General features: G+C 41.5%; 2 protein-coding genes across 2 annotated transcripts in view; one reads left to right on the forward strand and one right to left on the reverse strand.

The window, feature by feature from the left end:
* Positions 1–17,023, forward strand: part of chrnb2 (cholinergic receptor, nicotinic, beta 2) — a 19,474-nt gene extending 2,451 nt beyond the window's left edge. The window contains 6 exon segments of the mRNA XM_020607214.1: positions 7,916–8,061; positions 9,138–9,182; positions 10,906–11,015; positions 11,758–12,886; positions 14,519–14,653; positions 14,655–17,023. Coding sequence (XP_020462870.1) covers positions 7,916–8,061; positions 9,138–9,182; positions 10,906–11,015; positions 11,758–12,886; positions 14,519–14,653; positions 14,655–14,798 — 1,709 coding nt within the window. The 3' untranslated portion in view covers positions 14,799–17,023.
* A 106-nt stretch (positions 17,024–17,129) lies between these two features.
* On the reverse strand, positions 17,130–20,807 carry s100t (S100 calcium binding protein T). The gene is made up of 3 exons (XM_020607215.1): positions 19,407–20,807; positions 18,152–18,314; positions 17,130–18,055 (listed from the first exon to the last, which is right to left on the reverse strand). Exons 1-3 carry the CDS (start codon positions 19,502–19,504, stop codon positions 17,879–17,881), a joined length of 438 nt encoding a protein of 145 aa, XP_020462871.1. The 5' UTR covers positions 19,505–20,807; the 3' UTR covers positions 17,130–17,878.
* Positions 20,808–20,854: the final 47 nt, after the last annotated feature.

The following is a 20,854-nucleotide window of genomic DNA, read 5'->3' on the forward strand; positions in this document are numbered from 1 at the left end:
CAGCATGTGCATAGACTCAGTTTACACTGTGAGCTTATGTGTGCATATTTTGGCCCCCAGGCTTGTAGCATGCATATTGCATTCACATATAAGAAAATTAGAAAAGAAGAGCTGTGTGCTTGTGAGTCTATGCATCTCTTTCATGCACACAAAATATCCAGTGTCACAGCAAATATTGATGGTCTACCAGATGATTTATCAATAAAAACAAAATGCATTAAAAACAGACTTGTCAAAAAGACTGTTGTGCACAAATCTTGCAAGTTAAACACACATTAAAGTTTCTGCTCCACCAGAAACATGAGATGTGTCAAGCCAAAAGTCCAGGGGACAGGAGAAGACCTGAACCCTAACAGGAGGATGAAAGTAGGCCCAGATGGAGGGGAAGAGGTCTCCATGAGGAACCCAAACAGGCCAAGTAACCTGAACCCAGGCCATGTCCATGAGCTGGAGCAGGGTGACACACGGGAGTGCAAGAGGATCGCTAAGATTTCTGACCCAGAGAAATGGGTGATCAAGCAGCTACCGACATCATGTCCAAAAAAGAGTTCCCTGATTTTGATGAAGAGACAGGCAACCTTCCTAAAGTTGATGATGAAGAGGATGAAGACCTGGAATTTATGCTGGTAAAAGAGGAACCCCCATTCCTGAGGGGACACGACAAGCAGAGCACAGACATAAGCCCTGCAAAGACTGTCAAGGCCATGGCTGAATGAGATGGAGAAAAGCCATAGCTTTACACCACCAGACCCACAAAGATGCTTTAAGACTTACACAGATACATGCACAAAATGAGTCTCATATGCACTGGCTGTGCAAGGACATTTCAGCACTTGTCCTAGATGGTGCTGTGTGGATGTGTCCATGCATAATAAACAGGTCTGTGGTGCTGAGCTGACCTGACCCAAACTGTAAAGTGTGCTTGGATTCATTTTGCTACAACACTTTCATTAAGTGAAAAACATGAGTATGTATTGTCCTCTGCTTTATGAATGCACTTAGCGAAACTCAACCAATCATTTCTTTGGCAGTGGTGTGGTCTAGAAAGTTCTGTGTATTCCGTCTGGTCTGTCATTTGCACTGATCTCTGCATCATCTCAACCTGCACATTGCAATGATCCTGCTGTGCTGTCTCCTTCTCTTTCTGTCACTTTTTGTCTTTTCCCCAGTCTGTTATTTCCTCTGTCTCAGGCCTCTCTGGGCTGACTCCCACTACACCTACACAGCAGCAACAGGATCCGATCAGGGGATATGGGGTGGCATCTGGGATTAGATACTTTATACACAGCAGACACTACAGAGGCCTGCATTTGTGTGTGTGTGATTCTGTGTGTAGAACCATGTGCCTTCATCTGTGATCTTTACATTATAGTGTGTGTGTGTGTGTGTGTGTGAGAGAGAGAGAGAGAGAGAGAGTCAGTGGTTTTATGTCAAAGAACTTGCAGCAGTAGTAGCGGCACACAGCAGCATGTGGCCCTGGAGATTAGAGGGAAGCAGAAGGAGAGCACAGAGGTTTAGTAGAAACGTAACTGGTGGAGAAGAAAAGACAGATAAGAGGTGTTTGGAAAGTTAAGAGTTTTAATTTTGACTTTGTCAGAGTTTATAAAAGTAAAAAGGATGGCCTCACACTGAGGCACGGCTGCGGTTATGTTTCTCTAATGCAGGTTTATACATTTGTAGAAGTGTATTCACGATAAAGCAAACCTTCCTCTGATCACACTGTGTAAAACTCAGTGGGTAGGTAATCGGTTTTCAATTTTAGTATTAGAATAGTCAAGACAGCTGGAAATTTTAGTGCAGTCTGAGTCTGATGATGAAGAGGAAAGAGAACACAATGCAGACAGCCTGGTCCGCTAGTGCTCACATCTCTGATGAAGTTAGAGCAGATATAGGCAGCCAGATATTCTAGATCTAAATGGGGACTTTCTTGCCTGAAAAATACCAAAACTTAAGACCAATCCTAGGACAAAATATTCACTAATTCAGTTCCCAGATCAATAAATCATAAGTGAAACGTTTTTAAAACACAACTAATGCCTCTTTGCTGTAGTAAGGCAAACAGACAATGAGCTGCAACCTGATTTTCATCAAGACAAGATGTTTTGTTGAAATATAGTGCATCCGGCTGTGGGACAGGTTTTTCAGAACCGTCTACAAAGTGCAACAATTTTTCCAAACTAAGTGTTGTGGTATAATCAACAGGTGACCGGTGATGTGCCAAGTGATTTTAGTTGCACTAGACAAACCTAAATTATTTTTTGTAGTATCTCTTTTCTTCTGAAACCCAAAGTAAACGGAAAGCCGCTGCTTTAACAGTTGTAGCAAGATTTCAGCCAAGAACTCAGCCCAAATATTTGGATATTTGCCTATTATTAACTACAGGAGCCCTGAAGCCCCAAAATTGTCATTTGGGATGGTCCTATACATTGTAGAAATAATCTGACATCTGAAATTCCAACCTGCTTTTGCAGAAAGAGAAAAGGAATACATGTTTCTTATGGCTTTGACCAGGATGTCTACAAGATAAGGCAGAAATCCCAGGTGTTCTGCAGATGGCTGTCAAACAGGTGACCTTTTACTGCTTCATTTGAACAGTTACTCAGGCAACAGGCTTCGACTTAGTGATAACATGGCCGCAGGATTTGTGAGTGTCCAAAGAATAGCAGTTGTGAGAGGCATAATGCAGCTCAGGTATGCTATTGCAAAACCTGAAATAGGTACCACCGGTAGAAAGTTGTACCATTTTTATCCAACAGCTGAGCTCTTTATGCTATTAATATAAATACTATACATTCACAATATGAGTAATGAAGTCATCTAAACCAATTTAACATGTTCTCCTGAAACCTCCCTTTATATAACTGCAAAATTAAATGTTTAACAATATGTTCTGTATCATTGTGTTCAAGTGCTTCAGTGAGGCAATATCACTCATATGTATTCAATAATATTAAAACCTAAAATGCCATTTTTAGTAGCTGCAACATACTGCATTTGAAAATAGAATGAAGTGCAATTCCCCAAAGCTCAAGGCGCAGTCCGACAGCCCAAAACCAAAGAAATTTGATTTACAATGATGTAAAACAGACAGAAGCAGCAGATCCTCACATTTAAACTACAGGGACCAGTGAGTGAGTAATGACTTAGGCCATTAAATGATTATATAAGTAGTGTTCTTTGGATCAAATAAGTGTTTAATCATTTCAGCTCTGCTAACAGACTGTAGCCTATACAATGCTATGCTTTTGGCATTTGCAAATGTTTATCTTTTATTTTTTACTCACATCTTACACTCTTACACATTTTATTTATATGTCAGTGTTTTGACTTTGTCCACTTATAGCGTGTATTTATTACAGCTCCTTGAGGTTTTTTATGCATGTTGCTTTTTTCTTTCTATCCTTAACATGTTTATTGTATAAATAAACATAATATGAAAGGGCTTTATGAACATGTTAGCCTTTAATGGTGTTGGTATTTCTAAGAACAGAATTACATGTAGATTACATGTTAGTAGCACTGTAAAATAACAAATAATGAACTGACCAGGATGTTGAATTGAGTGGCATTAAAGCTTCCGGCCTCAGTTAGTCCACAGTGGGATGGCTTTGTTTTTGAGTGCTGTGATATTGTGGGTGGATGGAGGATCAATATTAACATCTCAGTTCTATGGGCACTATAGAGCCAGCTGGGTGTTGCCAGTAGATCATTGGATCTCTCTGTTATTGATTTAAGAATGTTTCAGCATAAAAGGTTCCAGCGGTGGCCAAAAAGCATCTTTAGCAGAGCACAGAAAAGAGCATAAAGAAATAAAGCTACTGCAGAAAACCAGGAACGAGACCTGTACAGTTTCTGAGGCCCATCAACACACTAAGGTTAAAGAGTATTTGAAGGGCGGAAAGAGAAACGGATGGAGGTGCAAAGCAAACGAACACGGCAAACATAGCTACCCTCTCATCTGCTCCTGTTCTGTGTGCATGTAAGTGTGTTTGCATGTGCACGGTGGTGTGTAACCTCCCTTGCTCCATGGCCTAATGGGGAGCCCTACTGAAATATTCATAGTGTCACATTAACTTTGCAATGTGTGCACTGGAAAACACCCAGACTATAACCCGAACCAGCAGCCACATTACAACCACTCAGCTCGGACCCTAGCATAACTGAGTGAGGGGGATCGGTCTTTGTTTCGATGCATAAATAACAGCTGCGGATGAGCAGGCGAGTTAACACGTCTGTGCAGTGGAGTGTATGGATATTTTTGCAGCTTTGTTCTGGAAATAAGAAAAACCAGAACAGACTAATGCTTTCTGTCTGGGTCTGTTTGGCTCAGTGCTCCACAATATTAGTCTAGCCCTTTCATGCAGGGTGTCTACAGTTAATTTAACTCCCTTTTGGGTTAGATTATAATGATGGAGTTCTCCAAACCACTTGGGGGCAGTATCAGTAGACCCTTAGCAATATTGTACCAGCAGTTCCTATAATGTATTACATAAATGATTTGATTGCAGACATGATCAATTTGAGATGTGCGATGATGGTAGCAATGTGGTAAATGCTTCATGTATATCTGTGAAAATTTTCTATTCAACTCGGGTAAAAAAAAAAGCAAAGCATGCACAGGAAATGAACATTTCTGTGTTTTGTATAGTTAAATTTAGAGTAAAATATAGTCTTTAACCTCAAAAACCAACTGTCTATGTAGTGTTGTTTGTGTAACCTACTATTTTATCTATTGTAGTTATTCAAAGACTATTTCAATTATCTTAAATATAATTTAACTGATAAAAGATATATATATATGTATGTATGTATGTATATATATATATAAATATACATTAAATTCCAGCTTTACACATGCATACAGAGACAAACTGTGTTTTGCTTTTTGAGCAGGGACAGAGTAGGTCAGAGATACAGTACATATTAATTGAGAATATCCCAGAGGGATGTGGACGTGACATCAGTGACAGCGGTGATGAGGATTATAAGCCGGCAGACGACAGCTCTGATACACCGTTGCGAGAGTTCCTCATACATCCAATCACAGTTGTTAATATCATTTTGAATTTTTCCTCCCTGTTGTTTCTAAAATATGTGTTTTGTTGTTTTTGTTAAATAATTCAGCATATATAAAGAACATAACCTAAAAGAAGACATGATATTCCTGATTGCCAGCTGTGGCTTTACACCCACTGTTACTCCATCGTTGCATGGTGTCCACATACATGGACAGAGAAACAATCGTAAAAATCTGGATAATGTTTTTCCCTAATTCATGCATGACAGGGCTAGACTTTCACCCTGAACCCATGCAAATATTTTAGTCGAACTAAAAATAAGTACAAAAGACTCAGAGAGTGGATATGTGAGCCACGACTGCACAATCCTCTACAGGACTACAGGACATCTGACATTATTTTGAATCAGATGTATAAAATAATTGCAGACAAAAGTTCTTTTGCATTTAATCAACTTGACTGATTTGGCTTTGAACTCTGTGTGGGCTTCTTGTGAAGATGGTGCTAGTCATCTCTAAGGGAAATAGTACTGATTTACTCCTCATGCTGCTCCTCATAAGATCTGATATCAAAGTGCATCGGCACTCATCTGTTAAAAAGTTTGGTTGGGGTGATGGGGTTCCATTTGGCTTGGAGCCTTAAAAACTTCTTTATGTGCACAGATGATTCAAAATGCTTCATATAATGTAAGACATAAAGCAAAGTTCTGACAAAAAGAATCACTGAGCATAATTTTAACAATTTTGCAAGCCATTAGTTAACTTAGGCGTGAACCCACCATTTACTTTATGAGCATGGTTTTTGTTTTCTGCTTCATCATTGTTTAAGTGAATTGTATTAGGTTTTTGACTCATTCCACAGTGTTATTGCCTTGCGCATCTGGGGATAATATACATTACTCATATGGCTCATACACAGACAGTAATGCTTATTTCCCTGTTGAGTACAGTATGTGCACACAAAAAGACACACACACACACACACACAAAGAAAAACCAGCACTTGTGTGCAATAAACAACCAGAGTGCTACACACTTGTGCTGACAGGATGTGTATTGATGACGATGGGTTAGCAAGAGAAAGGGCAATAAATGAGTCAGCGACATGAAAAGGGAGATAACAGGACGGAGAGAGGGAGGGAGACTGTCAGGGGAGTGGGAAGAAAATATGGACTGGTTCACATGATACATGGAGAAAGAAAAAGAAAAGGAGGTTGAGGAGATGGAACTTAGGAAAAAGCAGAAGGTTCTTAAAAAAGGCTGGGCCAGCGGATGAGTTTACAGGACATGAATAGAGTCCTCATTGATCCAGACACAGAGGTTGTAATTCCTGTTCAGTGAACACAACAGGGCTGTAGGGCAAAGAGGGAGGGGAGGAGGAAGGGGAAGGAATAAGGAGAGGGGGCAGAGACACAGGGAAGTTGTGGCAAAAACACATTAGTGGGGTTCAGCTTTTTAATTTCTGTTTTTATCAGCGTTTTCATCACTAGTCAAACAAAGCCCAACTTTTTTGCTATTTTCAAATCATATATCGTATATGTCTTCTTTTAATTGCATTTTATTGTTTTTAATGTTTGTAGCTTATACATTTAATTTTTCTGTAATATTAATTAGGGCTTTAACAAGATTTTTTTTTTTTAATTACGCATCATCTGACAATTATTTGACTAATCTTTTGGTCTATAAAATGTCAGATCACTAGTTTATAACACCTGAAATGATGTCTAAAATTACCAACAGTCTTGAGGATATTCAGTTCAGTTACATAAAATAGGGGAAAGCATCTTAGAAGCTGGATAAAGTGATGGTTTGGCATTTTTGCTGGCTAAATGGCTTGCCGACTCAGCACTTCTGTTGATATAATTTTGTTTCGTCAATTATGTGCAGATATTGCATTTAAGCCAGGGTGATAAAAGTGTCAGAAGGGTGGTAAGGGGTTTGTTTGGGTTTTGTATTTTATTTTGTTATTTTGATTTGTTCTCTTTTTCCCTTTATATAGTTTTTTTTAAGTTTCCTGTTAAAGCCTTGATTATATGGGCCTTCTTGAAAATAAAAAGTTTTTATCCTTTACATAAAAAAATTAAACATAACTGTATGCCAGTTTTATCTGCTTTAAATGTTTGTGTTCCTGCGCTATTCCTAGTCTCTAAAACAGCAGTTTAGAATATGACAGCACTGATAACAAGTTAACAGTAAGCAGCCTGTGTTTATCTTCAGGGGGAGAAGGTGAGGGAACTGTGAGAGGGAAAAGATGCAGCACAGGAGCAAGCAGATGCCGGAGCTGCAGGAAGTGAACAGCAGGAGAGAGAGGAATCAAAGAGGAGCAGGAGGTGCGGAATGGTTGCTCTTCTTTGTGCACCATGTCTCCCAGTAAAACACCTTCCCTCCTGTGGGCGATGTTGTAATGACTCTGCCATAACTCAGCTACTCGCACAGACTACAACTACGTTCTGTAACAGATGGAGGGACGGTGGACAAGAGGAAGGAAGGGGTGGGGGAAAGAGACAGGGGGAGTGAGAGATGGAGTGACGGTAACCCAATGCTCCAAAAGACTGGCAGTTAGGGAAAACAGAGCAGAGAAGAATAGAGACAGCAGAGGCATGAGGAGAGTGACAGAGACATTCAGACTGGTTGACTCATTCTCTGTCAGATCTGATAAGAAATGTGTATCGAGCTCTGTTGATGCACTCCAGCCAGCAGTGATGAGTAATGCTATCATTCAAAGGCTTTGCATTCTCAATAGGCCTGCGTCTCTCAGTGGTGGCAGTGGCCCTACAGAGAAACCCAGCAGCACCACTGATTTCCTGCTCCTATGTGTTTGTACTGTACATCTAGAATTATATTTTAGTGATACCAAAAGTGACACAGATGTCTTTTGGTAATGGGCTCTCATTACAGGCAGCCTCGGGGCAGACACAGAGGAGCGGTTGGTGGAGCATCTCCTAAACCCAGCCCACTACAACAAACTGATCCGTCCTGCGACTAATGGCTCCGAGCTGGTTATTGTGCAGCTGATGGTGTCCTTGGCCCAACTCATCAGTGTGGTGAATATGCACATATCTGAATCTGTGTTCACTTTTCACAGGATGATTCACTGTGGGATATTCAGCATAAATCTTTGGTTCAACATAAAAATGTGCCAAGGGTGATATATTTACATGTAGAAGACATTTGTAAGGTGCAAAAACTGCTCTAATGCTGACTTACAACTCCTGATTGAATTGATTGCCTGGCTCTCCAAAAATGATGTGTATTCAGGTCTTATGGTAAAAGCTGAAAACGAAGTTGCCTGATGATGTAAATTCTAGGAAATCACAATTCATGTGACAACCATTTGACTCTTTGCCCAAGGCCTGATCTTTATAAGAATCAATTCAGAGAAGTCTGAGGAATTCAAGTAAAAGATAGACAAACAAGTAGTGGTGAAAGAAGTATTAATATTTTGTGTTTATGAACAGCTATCAAATAAATGTAGAGGAAAAAATGCAATATTTGCCACTAAGATGTGGTGGAGTAGAGGTACTAAGTAGCACAAAGTTAAAATACTTGTGTAATGTACAGCACAAGTAACTCAGAACTGTACTTACGTACAATACTTGAACTAATGTACTTTGCTGCTTTCAGACACTGTAAACAAACTAAATAATAACAAAGTCACTACTGTCTTAAAGTAAAATGCTTCACATAATATTAGTGTGTCTGTTTAATTTACTCATTATGTTGAGTCATAGGCAGTAAAAACAGTTCTATAATGTTCTCTGTGCCTCTGGAGGAGCTTTCTGAAGTCTGAGAAATGAAGCCTGAACATCATCAAGGCTTATCTTCACTTGAGTGTGACAACTTCATTTTTTTTTAAATTGAAAGCTTATGTTACAAACTGGTTTGTGTAGTTTGAAAGATATTTACATTTACCAAGCAGGGACAGTTTAATGAAAGGCACCATTGAGTTGGAAATGTGGGATCCATTGTTTCTGAAGCTCGCATCAGACAACTGGGAATAAAAGCGTAACTGGGACTCGCCAAATCAGTTTTATGCCAACAGCTTACTGAAGTGTTGTAATTAATCATGACATTCCTTTATAATCACAGGTTGTAATGTATATGTCTTCTTTCTCTGCAGCATGAAAGAGAGCAGGTGATGACTACTAATGTCTGGCTAACTCAGGTAAGACGTCTCACTTTTCTCCTCATCTGAGAGTCCTAACATTGCATGTAAACATTCTGCTGCACAGAGAAAATATAGACCAAATGATGACTGAACTATTTGATCATTCATTTTGGATGATTATACCAACCGGGTCAGTGAATGTTAGTCACAGATGGACACTGAATGACGCCCTCTCTATGAGATACTGCAGTATACATGCAGGTTTCCATAATATAGTCAAGTGCCAGTGTTAGTAGACTATAGCGTATGAGGGGGTAAGATGCATCTCTGGGTTCCATATGTTTGACTGGTTCTGACAGAGTCTCACCATGTGCCTGACTGGTGATGTGTCAGGCAGTGAGAGAGACATCAAATACTCATCCTTTAAAAGCCAACATCTAACAGAAGAAAGATGAGAAGTGAGTTGAAATGTATGAGCAGGAAACACACAGTTCTGTACAGGTAACGATGATACTAAAAGCACATTGTACAAATGCTGAACCCGTCTGTCGGTCGATGAATCGAGCAGTTTGTGATTTTGGATGAGTCGTACCATAACCTCACCCTGTGAATATTGTGACTCTGACAGAGCAGTGGTGTCCACATTTACACAGGCTAGGTATACAAATACAACCATCCAGACACATGACCAGCACTCTGTATGTGATTGCTTTTGATGGCAGGTGTTAGACCAGATTACACAGTCATATGTTCAGTGTGGACAAATTCAGATGTATAGATGGAACAGGTGACACTTCTCTAAACATCCTCGGTGTATAATGTCCCCATCATGAATGCCGCAGCTTTGATTAGACTGTTTATAGTTTCATGTATTTTTTCTCATGTTGGCACAAACACACACAGATGCACATACACTTGCACCTGAGCAAGTTAGGATTTATGACATGTAATCGAGCATAAAATAGCCATCATTCATGGATCCCTTGATGTCGGTGAGCGTGGAGCCAAGGACAGCTGTCCTGAGCCAAGACAAACTGTAATGACCATAATGTATCACAGTTACTGCAGACAACATACAGCTCTGACATGGCTATAACATAGACTAGCCAAACAGAACTGCTGTTACAGGTCACAGAGGATTCAAGGTGGCAGTGTCAGTGACTGAGCCGCAACATGGAGAACACCATAACCCAAAGGCAACATAGCAGTATCTGTGATACACTCACATGCACACACACAGGCAAAGCCTAACTGTAGATGTCGTTTTAATCATGCTGGTTGGTTTGTGGCTGGGTGTGTTTAAAAGACCATGTACGGTCAGGCCTGACATGAGCTCTGCTCTCCCTTTTTGGCCAACAGGTAAAAGCAGTTCTGATTACTATGGGACAATTTAAGTCCATCTTAAAGGCCAGAGGAAACAGTACTGTCGGTCAATGTGATTGTTCATCATTTTAAAGTGTATTTGCTTATGCATCTAAGCTGTACTTTGGATTTGACTTGATATTTATTATGTAACACTTGGATGCTGTGTTTAGGTCACTTGTAAAAGAGATGTCAATCTCAATGAGGCTTCACCTGGTTAAAAGATAAATAAAATGAAAAAAAAAGTCAGTAAAGCACAGCCCAGACTTATATGGCTTCATATGCACCACTGACTGACTGACCGGTGAAAAGACAGACAGACAGACAAGCCTCCTCCTCTCTGGGCCTCTCAGGTTGTCTTCATGCTGGTGTGTGATTGGGAGATGAGTGACTAAACATTGTGTTCACTGGCCCTCAGGAGTGGCAGGACTATCGTCTGACGTGGGTCCCAGAGGAGTTTGATGGAATGAGGAAGGTCAGGCTGCCCTCAAAACACATCTGGCTGCCTGATGTGGTGCTTTACAACAAGTGAGTCACCCACTCATTCTCCTGTCCTTATGTCAGAGACACACACAGGCGCATTAAACCATGTCTGCTGAAGACATGCACAGTAAGAACACATGAAACTGATTGTGTCTTAAAGATCATTTGCTTGCATGTCTGAATGAGATAAAGATGTTGCAGACCACTTGTCCTAATGTAATGGAAAGTGGGTGTCAGTCTACAGTAGGTAAATCAGATCATCAGCGTATAGTGATCTGTCTGGGCTCCTCACTCCTTGCCTCGGTCCTGGCTTTACTAAAGAGTAAAAGAGCCCTGACCCACCTCACTGGATAAAATGATCTTGTTAATCCCACTTACCCTGGGTCAACATATAAATACAGTTAGAAAAAGAATTATACACCATCATTAGCCATAATAAATTTGTTCTCTTGCCAAAATCTTGAAATCAATGGAAATTCAATCTACAACTTTAATGTTATCAGCTGACTTCTTCCTGAAGTGTCTGATATTTTCTCTCACCCGTGAGCTCTGTTCCTGTCTAGACTGTGTGTTCATCTGATCCCCATGTGTTTGCAGAAAGGTTTGCAGAGGCTGGATGAGGCTTGTAGCCTCAGAATCTCTGTTTTTGCTGTATGTAGAGTTCTGTATGACTCACGGCCTCTCGTTCTCATGCTTTATGTTTACACAGTTGTTAAATAATTAATTCATCACAGAGGTTTCTGTTTATGTCTGACACTCCACTTATTGCTCTTAACCTGTCTCTCAGTGCTGATGGGGTGTACGAGGTGTCGTTCTACTCTAATGCCGTGGTCTCCTACGATGGCAGTATCTTCTGGTTGCCCCCAGCCATTTATAAATCAGCCTGTAAGATCGAGGTCAAGCATTTCCCCTTCGACCAGCAGAACTGCACACTGCGCTTCCGCTCCTGGACCTATGATCGAACTGAGATCGATCTGGTGCTCCGCTCTGACGTGGCCAGCATGGATGACTTCACACCCAGCGGGGAGTGGGATATCATAGCCCTGCCAGGGAGACGAAACGAGAACCCAGCTGACCCCTCTTATGTGGACATAACGTATGATTTTATCATTCGCAGGAAGCCTCTTTTTTACACCATAAACCTCATCATACCATGTGTGCTCATCACCTCACTGGCAATCCTGGTCTTCTACCTGCCCTCAGACTGTGGAGAGAAGATGACGCTCTGCATCTCAGTGCTGCTGGCTCTCACTGTGTTCCTGCTTCTGATTTCAAAGATTGTCCCACCCACCTCACTAGACGTCCCTCTGGTGGGGAAGTACCTGATGTTCACCATGGTCCTAGTCACCTTCTCTATTGTCACCAGTGTGTGTGTGCTCAACGTGCATCATCGCTCACCTACCACACACACCATGCCCCCCTGGGTTAAACTGGTGTTCCTCAACAAGCTTCCTGCCCTGCTCTTTATGCGCCAGCCCAGGAACAGCTGTGAGCGTCAGAGGCTACGCCAAAGAAGACGGGCCCAGGAGCAGAAGGAGGGTGGGCGCAGTGGGGAGGCAGGGGCCTTGATGGTGGGACTTGGTCTGGGCGGTGCTGGTGGGAATGGAGGGGGAACCTCCACTGGGTTTTTTGGCAAGAAGGACAGTGATCCTTGTACCTGCTATGTAAACCGGGCTTCTGTGAAACAGTTTGGAGGGGATCTGGGAAGTGCAGGAGGGGGATCCATGGATGCTCTGAACAGGACGAGAGAGGGCCGGGAAGGGGGCTCTGGAATCTCGCCAAAGGGGAAGCAAGGAGCAGGGGGTTCTGCTCTGACCCAATCGCTGCCGGCTCAAGCCTGCCCAGGTTTTGAGGAGGCTGTGGAAGGAGTACGTTTCATTGCCAACCACATGAAGAGTGAGGATGATGATCAAAGTGTGAGTATTGTATCGTCTGTGTAGCACTGTTTACTGCACAACACTACAGCAATCGACTCTGTTGCTCCTTATCAGAGTCAGGCCAACACTAGACTCTTAATATATCCAATCAAATGTTTTTCAAGATATCAGTAATAACTCTAATTTTTATTTTATTTTTTAAAGCTGCTATAACACTTTGTAATTTTTATTCCACGTTATGGATCAAATGTACTCAGTCATGAAGCCACAGAGAATGGCCACCCAACCTTGTAGTGCCCTTAAGCTCTGTATCCCTATTTGTTTAGTAACCTTTACCTAAAAGGCTCTGATTTAGCTCATTGTTTTGGTTTTATGACCTGCAACCTCACTGTTTTTCTTCAAAGCTCTCATTAGTGTTGCCTCAAGCTGTGATAAGCAACTGTTTTCAGTTGCGGTCTTCACTACCTGCTCAGCACTGAACAGCAGACAGACACAGCCAGCAACAAGCTGTTGAACACAGTGGAGCATTAAGCTGCTAAAGAGCCAGTTATTTCCCTCTGGAGTTAGCAGAGAACAAAACAGGGTTAAGAGGGGTGCGAATATTGGATTTACATTTCTCAAGTGACCAGAAACTCAAAGTTAATGCTAATATTGTTGTGTGTCTAAAAAGACTGTTTGCTATTTGAACTTTATAATGTGATAATCAATGTCACTGGTTTAACACAAAACAAACACCTTACTGCTGCAGTGTACTGCTGTGTAATTTCTCCTTTGTACCAATATATTTTGTGATAAACAGATCAGTTATTTATGTCAGATTGTCAATGTGTCACTTGGGCTCTTCTTCATATTAAAATAATAATTTCTCGATGTGTGGATAACATCATACCATCTTCTTCTATGTGAAAGTGTTACTGACCATAAAAAGCATCCTGATTAGCACACATCTGTCCTCTCAGTGCCATATCATGGTGTAGTGATGGCAGAGCTGTACGGTCATGCCGTTTAGCTCTGCCATTTGAAATGGATGGGGGAATACACCAGAGCATAAACAAAGGAGACAGATCTGGTGACGCAATCAAAGCCCCCTGAATATTCAACACAGGTGTGTAATTATAGCAGCAGCATAACATGTGCATAGAGAAGGAGTACAAGTGGAAAAGAGCTGGAAGTCTGTGGCATGAGGAGGGTGTTTTTTATCGCTTTTCCTCAAGCCATCTTAGGAGACCAGGCTTCTCTCCTGGAATGAAACAAACAAGTTAACAATCTTCTCATTAGCCTACGTCACACTGTCGTCATGCAGACTGCTTTAAAATCCTCCCTCTCCTGCCTCAGCCCTTCCTTTCCCCCTCTTCCCCTTCCTCCACAAGCCATCCTCACTGGTATTACAGTGCCAGCACACCCTCCCGTTCTCTGCCCTCCATCACTCTCTCTCATCTCTCACATCCTTCTCCTCCTCCTTGACTTACACTCTTCATCAGAGCTTTGTGGCCAAACAAGTCTCCGCTCACATTAACCCTTCACCTCCATTAACCCGCTGAGTAGTTAAATGCAGAGAGACAGACGGCAAGAGAATGAGAATGTGGGGAGTGAGAGAATGCGATTCTGCTCACCTTAATCTTTCTCTTCACCCCATCCTCACACCCTTTTTTGTACTTTCCCATCCCACAGGTAAGCGAGGACTGGAAGTATGTTGCCATGGTGATCGACCGCCTCTTCCTGTGGATCTTTGTGTTTGTGTGCGTGTTCGGCACAATGGGCATGTTCCTGCAGCCACTCTTCCAGAATTACACAGCCAAGACCATCACTCCAGGCTGACCATTCCTCAGCCACAAGCACGTTGACAGACAGCTCCCCCCCAACTAGTCATCACAGCAGGACAACGGTCGGACATGGGATGGGGTGGGGGTTGGGGGAGCAAGTCTGGGTTTTACTCTATCTGTGGAACTAGAACCAGAACTAGAACTGAACAGCAATCACACCCATTACCTTTATAGTAATGTTGTTTGCAACAAACAACAGTTTTTCTTGTATGAAGAAAAAGCTAAACACCATCATACTCTGACCTGCAGTTTTTCCTCCAGATGTTTGATGGAGTGACCTCCCGTTTCTGGTGGAAGGGGCCCTCTCTGCTCTCCTCTTCAGCCAGGATGCTATGATTTACTCCTTGTTGAACCTTAGGCCAGCAATCAATACTTTCCCCTTGATGCTGACTGACTTGACACATGACATTCCCGCCCTCAACTATGACATCCCTCGCTCATTCACAATACTGATTGATGTCAGTAGGAGCAAATCTGAAAGGGAAGGGAGGTTCATATCAAGGTATGCATTATACATTTAATTTATTTTTTCAGAGATCCACTATTGAGTGTATTTTATCATAGCATAGCAACGTATCACAGTATAGCATTGAGTAGATGTACTGTATTATTAAGATTTCTCTATGTGTTAGCTCATGAAAGGGACAGAAAAGCCAAGGTACTGCACACCCTGTGGTGCACACATTACACACAGTGTGTATAAGACTGCGATGGAAAATATATACAGGGTATTTGCATTACATAAAGAGCCAGGCTGCATTATTAAATGAAAGTCACAGGGATAAAGTCATAGATTACACATGGACAGTTTATTGCTTAGAGAGTTGTGCACAGTAAGTAGAGAATGACAGTAGCCTGCTGTGCCAGAGCGCACAGCTGCAGTGAAATGAGTCTAGCTCCTGAGAAATCTGAGCCAAGATAGTGGAATAGTGGTCAGTGGAAGATGATTTTCCCAAGATGGAATATTTAGAGCTCTGAGGCAAATATTAATATGGAAAAGAGTTACATGTAAATCAAAATATACTGGTGGAATGATGTGGATTTTAATATGGAAATGAAGCTATTATCTGTATTAATATGTAATTTCACAGCTGGTTATTTTCTGTCACATCAGAGTGTCACCTGTTCCTCCTTACTTTGTTTACTCCTCTCCTCTCCTCCATACATATTTCTGCAGTGGATTGTGTTCATGTACGTAACATTAAGGTCATTGGTATACATGTATGAGTCTGAGAATGTGTGCCCTGTACCTAATGCATTGTCACACGTGTCAGATACAATGTTCAGAAGAGTATGTGTCTGTCCGTCCGTCTCCCCCCCCACCACCACCACCAACCACCACCACTACCAATCTAGTTGTCCATGGACAAACACATTTCTGACATGTAGTCAGTTATAGTTATGATAACAGTCTCTAAACATCTATTCATTAAGGCAGTTTTCATTTTTCTCATGGACTGGCTGTCTTATTTCCACAGCACAAGGAGATGAATTAAATTTGTAGTAAACAAGCAAGAAATTACAACATGGAAACCACTGAAACACCCATATCAGGCAATAAGTTAGAAGTGCAAATTCACAAGTAGAAATTATGAAGAAAATTGCAGTATACAATGTTAAATAGTGTAAATATGTTTGACTTTTTAATGACATTGCAGCTGAGGTACAACAGAATGACAAAATGGATAATCTGACCACCACAAGGCCAAGCACAATCCAGATAGTGAGGAGGAATAAAGGAGGAGAAGCTGTCAGTGTTGTGACTGCATAGGAATCTTTGAGAAAAAAAAAAGCTGTCTAATCCTCAGTCACTGTCACTCTCTGTGAGTTTCCACAGCTTTTTATGATCGTGTGGCCAAGTCTGCAGCTCAACTCAGTTCTGGACTGGGAGCTGTGTGTATGTGTGTGTGTCTTTCTGCCTCTGGAGGATGGGATTACTCAGGGGGATACCCAGCAGAACCTGAACAAGTATGAAAAGCCTATCAGAGACCTGTGAAAACTGTAGGCCGCACGGCTCCACATGGACAAAGTGCTGCTATCCACTCTTTTTTCTCTCTTTTTGACCTTTCCATTCTCCTTCCTTTCCTCTCACTTCCTCCCTCATTATGCGCACTCAGCTCTCACCTTCTCCTTCCTGAGTCTCTAATCTGCTCCTGTGCACACCTTAACCGGTCCAATAAAGGTTGTAGGTTCAGATTAATCAACGCTTGTGTCTGTCATTGTATCTGTCTGTGTTCCATGTTTAACTCTCTCTGTAAAACACACACACATACACACACACACACAAATATAATTTATAGCCTGTAAATTACTGTATTACCCAGACTTCCCATTAATCTTATAGCACAGGATAGCATGAAAGAAGGAAACTTTCCTGGTTTTCTCATTTTAAGGCTTGTGACTTCCTTTTTATATACTCACAAACACACACACACACACACACACACACACACACACACAACACAATGTTTTTTTTCTTTTAGGAAGCAGGGCTTTTAAACAATCGTGGGTGTAGGGCCCTGCCAAGGTCTCACTATTCTGCTGTAAAAACAGGAATGTAGTTGCAGTCCATACATGTTCATATAATCATGTGGGCTTTTTAGACAGAATAATGTTCAACAGTTAATTACAACCTCCTGTATACTTCATAAATATTTATATCTTCCCTGTGATTGGCCAGTGATCGATTTTAAATCCACATGAAGCCCATGAAGTAAAGGTAATGCACTAATCTTTTCACAAAGCTACAGTCGAGAGCCACTTGCTGCCACCTGGTGTCCATCATGTGTCCCTGCTCTTCTTCTCTCCTGTATTGAAGTACAACCGACATTGTAATGTTTGAATAAAGATCACATTTATTCTTTCCGGTGGAAATAGGTTTGCTTGAATGTGTTACAAAATACATGAACAGAGAAATAAAGTGGCTGTATTCACATATTCAACAATGTTGAAAGTGACTTAAATTCTCCAGATTTCACTTTGTAGTAAAACAATTTGCAGTGGATTGATGGGGCAATTGTAGACAAATACACACCCAACATTTGACTATTAGACTTGTATATATATGTATATGCATGTGTGTGTGTGTGTGTATGTGTGTATTTGTGCACACAAGTCCATTACAGGATATCCTTCTCTCCTGTCTAAGCTTTTTCCTCCCTGGAGCTTGTGCGTTTGCAGAGCGGGCGTCTTTGTGCTGAGGGTGGATTCATTTGTTCTTCTGTTGCTTTTTCTCTTGCTTTTCATTGTAGTCCTGGAAGAAGTCATTACAGGCTACAGTAAGAGCTCCAACCAATATGATGAACTCTGTGAAATCTACCTCCCCGTCGTTGTTGGAATCCAGGTCTGCCATAACCTTTTCCACCGCCTCCTTGTCCTGGACATTCTGTGTGCATGAGGATATCAAACTGAAATATAAGCTGGGTCTATTTTATACACATTGTATACACATACAACTAAGTAGGTAGAGCTGTCGCCTTACCCCCAGGTAGTTGCCGAGCTCTGTGGTAAGCATTTCTTTGAGCTCAGCCTTGCTCAGTGTATATTTGTCCCCCTCATTTCCAGAGTACTTATGGAAAGTTTGGATCATGAGCTGCATGGCGCTCTCTAGGGTGGAGGCGTTCTCTGAGTTTGGAAAAGACATTCTAGAGAAGGATAAAACAAAGGGAAGGGAGGGAGGGAGGAGACAGCAAGAGCATGTCTATATCAGAACTTGTGTCTACAAACTGCTCTCTCAAGCGTGGAGGACAAGTCCGCCACAAATCAATACAGGTTCAAACCTCACTCTGCTGCTCTTTCCCATACAAAAACATACACACACACACACAGTTTCTCTCTTTCTCTGTTGGACATGTTGCCAGACCGGCTGGCAGATAGATAGCACATAATCAACAGCTACAAACTGATGGTCTTTAAGCATATCTTTCTAGTGACAGGAGAGCTATTTAGCAGAATCGGAAACCCTGCACAGCCCTGCAGTCAAGTTAGCTGTAACGGCTTCCTCATCAGGAGTGTTTCCTCCCTGCCAGTGGTCCTGATAAGATTTTGCTGCTGATAAACTGATCCTCAATTTGTTTGTTTATTTGCTCCAGCAAGAGGACCTCTGGGATTCAGGACATAGTGAGCAGCCGGACATGTGAGGCAGCTGATAAGAGTGAAACTCAAAGCTGGTAAAACAGCCAAACCAGAGGATGAGCTGTAACCTGGGCACACAAAGGCAATCTGATCCGGCTTTTACTTTAGCTTCACCAGATGGCGGAAAACACTGGAGACAGGTGTAACTACTTGCCTTTCCTGAACCTACATCACCTCTGAACTGTGAAGACTTTTCCTCTGTGTCAATCACTTCTTACATCAGTCTGTCCTCATAGGCACAATGTTCCAAACTGTTTTGAATCAGCAGCATAGAAATGATCAAAAACACATTTTTGGAAAGTTCTATCTAGCTGTTGTACCAGTAGTAAGATAATAATAAAGGTTCCATAAGTTATCACTGAACAAAAAGCTGTGACTCTCAAACCACTTTGTTGTAAATTAAATTAATCACATTATACAGTGGAGTTATCGGTGGGGTCACTGTCTTTGCTGTAGAGTTGAACAAGGACTTAGAATTAGTCGAACCTCTGAAATTCTAATTTTAAAAGTAAAAGCAGTCAGAAACATCCTCTGAAAAATGTGGAGGCACAGTGGCCAGCATAAAAATCTGCTCTCTACATCCTCCTATCCTTGTGTCTTACCTGAGTAGAGGACTAGTGCTGGGCTGCTCGTCAGGTGCAGAAAGAGAAGGCAATGTCGACTGATGAGAAAGATGAGGAGAGCATCGTCTTAAATACATCCCTCACTCCACCCATCCCACCTCTCCCTTCCTCATCTCCCTCCTTCCACCTGTTGCTCCTCTACTCCTTCCCACCCTCAACATTCCCCCTTCTCCTCTGCTCGCTCACTGTTTAAGCATCAGGCATCCGCTATCTGCTTAACAGACACAGGTAAGATCCACGTGCTCCCCATTGCGCTCAGATAAAGATGGCATATTGACCAAATGTACTAATGGTGCTGTAACCGCAACACATTAATTAAACTAAAGTACCTTTAATATAACCTCAAGACACACCGCAAGGCACACATACATTAAATATAATCTTCTTATTCTGGGATGTTAGTGTGCATGGAAATCAAATAACTCACAAGTTCCTTTACACTGAGTGTAAATAATGAGCTTGAGAGACATGAAATTAGTCTGCAACATTGAGCTCAGCTCTCTAGACTGACAGCATTTCCTGAACACAAAGTGCTGTTGGGCACTGGAAATGACACAATGTAGTATGTAACAGCCCACTATTGTGACAGTGGATTAACCTGCTAACCTTTTGTGCAACCATTTTATACTTTATGTCAAAACAAATGCTTTGAGGAAGTGCTTATATAAATACTGTACCATGACAAAGACAACTAACTTATCATTTTCCAATTCTGTCATGTTTTAAGCAGCAGAATGTTGGGGTAAGTGTAGGAGTAGGAAGTTTACAGGAGGAGGATTAGTATAGAACCAGTCAATAAAGGCATCACACCTGACATCCAAGCAGAGAAATCCCCATAGAGAGACTGCATAACATGCACGTTTGAATTCCAGGATATGTGCACACTTTGGCAAAACCCATTCACCTCACCTCCAGCTACAAAACACATCACATGCATACACATAACGTGAAAAATCTTCACTACAGACACATTTGGATAAGCATTCATACTTGAAACCCTTAAGGTCATGTATAAAAAGTAGGGAACATATGCTGCCATGTACAATACACATAAATGATCTAGATAATTATAAAAACACGAATGCAAAACCACTACAAGATGTCATGAAATGTATTTTTAAATCTGCTGTCATGGCCAAGTGCAGCTTCTTGTTTAAGTGTTGTCGCTGCAGTTTATTTTGTCTGTGAGTGAGGTAGCACACTTGAATGCACCATGTGTATGTATATATGATCTAGTTGCAATAATTAATACATCTAAAATCTGCTGAACTTGATTAGGACTAGGTCATGGTATAAGTGTTGATGTAGATATGGAAGGAGCACTGAAGTGCCTGTGGGACTGTCAAATCATATCAGAGAAACCTTTGTACACATGTATTTTGGGGTTTTCAGCTGAATTATAATGGAACTTTATGTAAATGCAAATA

Source organism: Monopterus albus, unplaced genomic scaffold (assembly GCF_001952655.1).
Source record: "Monopterus albus unplaced genomic scaffold, M_albus_1.0 scaffold84.1, whole genome shotgun sequence".
Taxonomy (NCBI): domain Eukaryota; kingdom Metazoa; phylum Chordata; class Actinopteri; order Synbranchiformes; family Synbranchidae; genus Monopterus; species Monopterus albus.

What these genes read in the sequence shown, in the direction of transcription:
- s100t (XM_020607215.1), bottom strand. Translation starts at nt 19,504, where the DNA reads ATGTATTTAAGACGATGCTCTCCTCATCTTTCTCATCAGTCGACATTG. An exon ending in AGCACTAGTCCTCTACTCAG is followed by an intron (nt 18,315 to 19,406) that starts GTAAGACACAAG and finishes ATCCTTCTCTAG; the next exon opens with AATGTCTTTTCCAAACTCAG. An exon ending in AGCTCGGCAACTACCTGGGG is followed by an intron (nt 18,056 to 18,151) that starts GTAAGGCGACAG and finishes TCATGCACACAG; the next exon opens with AATGTCCAGGACAAGGAGGC.